Here is a 5653-nt window from a genome sequence, read left to right as displayed (position 1 = left end):
AACACGGGCTTCTAACAAATTACAATATTTGTTTTGTATGGAAAATGAAATTGCATTGTATGATGTAGTCGATAATGTGGTGTGCATCAATGAACTGAATGAGACATATCCTATGGATAATAGTGTCTCTATATCCTCTGTAAAAGACTTGATAGAATTGTCTAAGGCTTTATTAATTAGTTGTTCACCCGCTTGAGCATTGAGATCGTGCTTGATGATTATATTTACAATAGGATATTTCATGTCGGTATCGACGCATATCAAGAACCCACAAAAGTCATTGTACCAATCATCAGGAAGATGTATTGAAGTTTGTATAGATGTCCTAAAGAACCTAACCATGAACCATGTTGAAATCATGTGATGTTCAAGAGTCACATGGATAAAGTAATTTTCGATAGCATTTCCCTACAATGGAAAACACGTTCAGTTATGATTCTTATGTTTTTGTTTATATAATAAAGATAAGGAAAATGACACATATACCCTATGAACTTTCTAGGGTTGATCCTTTTAGTCATTCAAGTTTTTTCGTGGTTTTATGAGGGAACGAAATTGGTGGAAACCTAGCAGTTTAGTCCCTTTTACGTATTATGTCCGGTTCCCTTTAACATTCACTTTAAAAAGTCAAAATCATTCCTCCTCTACAAATAGACATCCACAATTTCATGATCCAACTCACTAAATACCTTAAGAAAAATGGATCTATATGCACTGTAAACATCTACCCCTTCAAAAGTCTCTACATCGACTCCAATATTCCAGTGGAATACGCGTTCATTGACGGAAACATGACTTTGATGAACAACGGTGGCACCATGTACACAAACATGTTTGATGCCAGCTACAATATCCTCTCTCTCTCTCTCTCTCTCAACCTAATCGTGGATTAGAAACCACAGTTCATGAGAAATTGATCGAATGGGTATATTTTACCTCAATATCAAGTTTCGATTCTTCATTGCAAATCAGAAGCAACAATTCATCGGAATCGATTTTAAGGGTTTTGATTATAGAGGTGGGTTTCAAAATGTTTGTGTTCATCAAAGTTTTGAAATGTTTGACATAGATGAGGTTTTGATTTCAATAAATCAGGTAGGTTTCAATTTCGATAAATCAGGTAGGTTTCAATTTAAGAAATTGATTTCGAACGATTCGTATTCAACAAACGATTTTAGAAATCGATTTTCTTCACAGACGAGATCGGTGCGTTTTTTGCACATGTGTTTCTGAAAATATATTCTTGCTTGATTGCTTGAGGGCAATAATTCTTTAGATTTCGATTCCATCATAAATGATTCCATTAGGATTTCGATTTCTTTAGAATCTACTTCAGAAAACGAATTTACCTTGTAGGCTTGAAGTTCACGTTGTTTCTCCATAAATTTCTTAATCAAAGAAGCAACTCCATATGAACAGTTAGATAGTTCTTGGAACAAGACACTATCGATAATGTCTTTTGATAACAAATTCAGTAGTTAAATATGGATGGATTTGGGGATGGGTGTCTACGATTCGAGGCGAGGATAAAAGCAGGATGCATACTTTCTTTTTATCTGCTGCTATATATTTTTTTCATATAAATAGTAGTTGGCCACGTGGTCTTAACTGGACAGCCACATAATCTTTAATGGATTAAGTGGCACGGTAACCCACCTTAATAAGTAAAAAGGACTAAATTGCTAGGTTTCCATCCATTTCGTTTCTTTGTAAAGCCGTGAAAAAACTTGAATGACTAAAAAGGTCAACCTTAAAAAGTTCATAGGACGTATATATCATTTTCCCATAAAAATAAAGATTGAAATTAAAAGGTACATAGAGCCAAACCTGGAGCATCGAGTCGAGTAATATCTCGCTACCATTTGAACCTAGTTTGTTTTCCCCCCGAAGTAAAACTTTCCATATCCATTTACACTTTGAAATATCTCCAATTGTTTCGAGTGAAGAACAATGATCCGCTATAAGAATAGCTATACTTGATGGGAGCTCTGACAATTCTACAAGGCCTTCGCAATATGAAATATCGAGCCATTTGAGCCGAGGAATTCGCAGATGACTAAAATCTAATCTTGAAAGGTTATTTCCTCTTAGATTGAGTCTTTGCAAGTTGGACAAATCCCAAATTTCACAACCAATGTCTTCATCCCTCAAATTGCAGTAGCTGAGATCCAACTTTTTTAAGCCTATATGAAGAAATCGCAACCCTAGTGGTTTCCTTTTAAAGGATACAAGCTCTCTGCCACTATGGATATCCGAAAACATAAAAAGTTTGGGGCACCATGAACAGGTAAGCGTCTCAAGTTTCTTTACTCGGGTAATGGGTGGAGACATCTTAAGACGATCACAATTTTCTACAGATAAGAAAACAAGATTTTCCAAGCGTCCAATTGATGGATGAATCTCTTCTAAATTGGAAGATTCAGTAAGCTTGAATCTTTCAAGGCTCGGCAGTCCATCAAAATCTGGTGTCATAATTAGTTTATCCAAACCACAAAGTTCAAGGATTTTCAAATTTGGCAGATTCTGTTCTATACAAGTACAAAAAAGAAAAAAACAGAGCCATGAGAAGAAAATACTTAATTGAAGGTTTAAGTTCAATTCTTAGAATAAACATCCATTTTGTTTACCTTATAACCCTGCCAAAGTTGTTTTTGTGAGATGCCATCTAACTTTAGACAACAAAGCTCCCTTGGTGGAAAGTTGGTAGGAAACGGGCTTGCAAGATCACCTCTCCAATCAATCCACCGAAGGTTTTTCATGTTTGCAACAAGCGGAGGAAAAAGTTCTACTGGATCATACCTATTGCATTCAAATCTTATTGCTTCAATCATGTCAAGTTCCTGTGATAGACATACAAAATGGTGGTTAAGTTATGTAAAAGAGTTTGTTTATAAATACATATATGCAAAGCTAGATTATCAATTACCATGGTCGCATCCATAGCACACATTTTTAGAACATCTTCCTTCTTCCAAACTCTACTATGTTTTTCAGGATTCTTAGGGTGTTTCCCTCTAACAATGTAGTATGCCATTTCTTGTACCAAATCATGCATATCAAACCTTCCATAAGGAGAAATAGTTATGAGAGCCTTTTGTACCAACACCTTTATGCCTATAACTGGATGAAAACCACAAGCATCAAGCATCGCCATTATCCCTTCATTGTTATACTGCCCTCTGAAGAAACATGCAATATCAAGGAACAACTTTTTCTCAACCATTTTAAGTCCATCATAGCTGATTTTTAGCTTTTCCACAATATCAATCTCCGGGATCTCTTTCAGCCTTGCTAATGCACTCCTCCACTCATTAATGTCTTTGTCACACAAAAAACAACCGAGAACTTTAAGTGCTAACGGAAGCCCACCAGCATAAGAAACCACATCTTTTGACAACAGTTTAAAATCTTCTATAGCTTTGTAATTTGGAGGTGCATGTTTGTAAAAGAGCTCAATAGCTTCATCATTGTTTAACAACCTAATCTCGTGTACCACATCCACTTTTTGAGCATTTAATAAATGCACATCTCGAGTTGTAATAATTATTCGACTTCCTTCACCAAACCAATTATGTGATCCGGCTAATGCTTGTAAGTGGTCAAGGTGATCGACATCATCAAGAACAAGCAACACATTTTTACAGCGAAGCCTATTATGTATTAAGCATCTTCCTTCTTCAACACTGTTTACTTCTATTTCCTTTTGTTTCAAGACACATGAAAGAATTTTTTCTTGCAAAATTTCCAAACCATTTTTCATTGATTTCTGTCGAATATTTTCAACATGGCAGCAACCTTCAAACTTGCTAGAAATTTCACTATAAACAGAAGATGCAAGAGTTGTCTTACCACCACCCCCAACACCCCATATTCCAATCATGCGCACACCACCCGACCCAATGTCTAACTTTGATTTCAAATCTTGCATGCGAGCCTCTATTCCAATCAGGTTTTCATTTGCACGTGGAGTTAGTCGATGCAACATACGTGAAATTGTGTCGACAATCTCTGCGATAGCCTTTGATTCATGTCTACAGAATGGATATGCAGAATGATTAACATATGCTCACATTGCCAAAAGTGGTAATCTTTTTCATACACCATGATATAAAAAAGTACTAATTACCATTGGCCTTTATATATCACATTCCAAATAAACTTAGTAGTTTGTAACAATGTTTCTGGGAAGCATCAAATGATTTCATAAAGTAAAAATTTAAGCAAGATGGATCTGTGGTTGTAGCTTGAGGTGAGGCGTTTAGTATGGAATTAGAAGTAGACCTCTCAATGAAACCACAATCCCGGGACTTTGAGATATCTTTTAAAATACCAAGGTAGTTATATACTCATTCTCGTATTTTCATATAGAAAAAGAACCAAAGTTTTAACTGTTTATATATGGAAGCACACTACCATAAGAAATTAACCAAATCTACTGAAAGCAATAAAGATAAAGCATATCATAATCTTCTTCCAGATCATATTCCCTTTATGCATGAGAATCAATGAGCTAGATAGCCTCATCATATAACAATAAACTAGATAGCCTCATCAAGAATAACTTAAACATTTGTATAAAGTATATATATATATATATATATATATATATATATATATATATATATATATATATATGGCTTTTAGAGCACACAGATATGCATGTTAAGCATAAAAGTACAAAAATAAAAAAGAAAATCACCCGTTGGCAATGTGCTTGAGTTCCCATCCAGAAATGTTACTTGCATCTGCAAGTGCTTTTCTCCAAGATTGGACATTTTTACTGCTTGCCAACTCATGTCTGGCAAATGCTTCTCCATATTTCCTTTTCTGTTTTCTCACTTCGGAGGGATCCACGTTATAAAATATGGGGAGAACAATTTGCTTCCTCATATCCCTGCATTCCATAATATGTGAAAGTTCATCCAAACACCAGGGTGAATCTGCATAGTTTTTGGAGAACACGATGACAGCAATTTGTGATTCCCCTATAGCTTTCTTAATGGCTGGGTCAATCATTTCACCCCGAGGAAGTGTTACATCGTCCTTGTAAGTATAGATCCCCTGTCGTTTAAGCGCTGTGTAGAGGTGATCAACAAAAGTTTGACGAGTATCTTCTCCTCTAAAACTAACGAAAACGTCATAATTCCACAAACGAGTGGGAAAGGCTGGAGTAAAAGGAGAAGATGATGAAGAAGCCATCTATGTGTTGGTTTGTTGATATAGAGTTATGTGGTTAGAGCACCTTAATGAAATGGTTTTTTTTTTCTTAAACAATGAAACAGATTTACACAAGTTTGATTAAGAGATGAAGACTAAACGGATTCAGAAAAGAAAAGTATAACTAAAACGTTTACAACAATTGTAGTGAAGAGAAACAATACAACGATCAAGAACATAACAACCATAAGAATCAGAATGACGATATGTGACCTTTATCACTAAAGTTCAACACGATGAACAAAATTATGTTTCACTAAGACTGAAAAAAAAATAATAAAAGATGCTGTGTAGAGAGAAAACGGGAAGAAGGAGACGAAAAGCGTTGTCCTCACCATACAGTACACCGACAGAGTGATAAATTAGTAATCTTGAATTCACACTTAGCCCCTTATCTTTCAGTAAATATACACTTCAGCCAAGCCTATCATCAGTT

At 35.4% G+C, this 5653-nt stretch overlaps 1 protein-coding gene across 1 annotated transcript; it reads right to left on the bottom strand.

Annotated features, from left to right (window-relative positions):
• Positions 1-1127: 1127 nt before the first annotated feature.
• On the bottom strand, positions 1128-5305 carry LOC145040406 (disease resistance protein Roq1-like). The gene is made up of 5 exons (XM_078988338.1): positions 4700-5305; positions 2927-4031; positions 2628-2840; positions 1914-2523; positions 1128-1456 (listed from the first exon to the last, which is right to left on the bottom strand). The coding sequence occupies exons 1-5, from the start codon at positions 5197-5199 to the stop codon at positions 1128-1130; spliced, it is 2757 nt and encodes a 918-aa protein (XP_078844464.1). The 5' UTR covers positions 5200-5305.
• Between the last annotated feature and the right edge of the window lie 348 nt (positions 5306-5653).

Source organism: Lactuca saligna, chromosome 4, assembly GCF_052625555.1.
Source record: "Lactuca saligna cultivar CGN05327 chromosome 4, ASM5262555v1, whole genome shotgun sequence".
Taxonomy (NCBI): Eukaryota; Viridiplantae; Streptophyta; class Magnoliopsida; order Asterales; family Asteraceae; genus Lactuca; species Lactuca saligna.
Note: the sequence above shows the minus strand (reverse complement) of the source record. Positions and strands in the feature narration are given on the sequence as shown.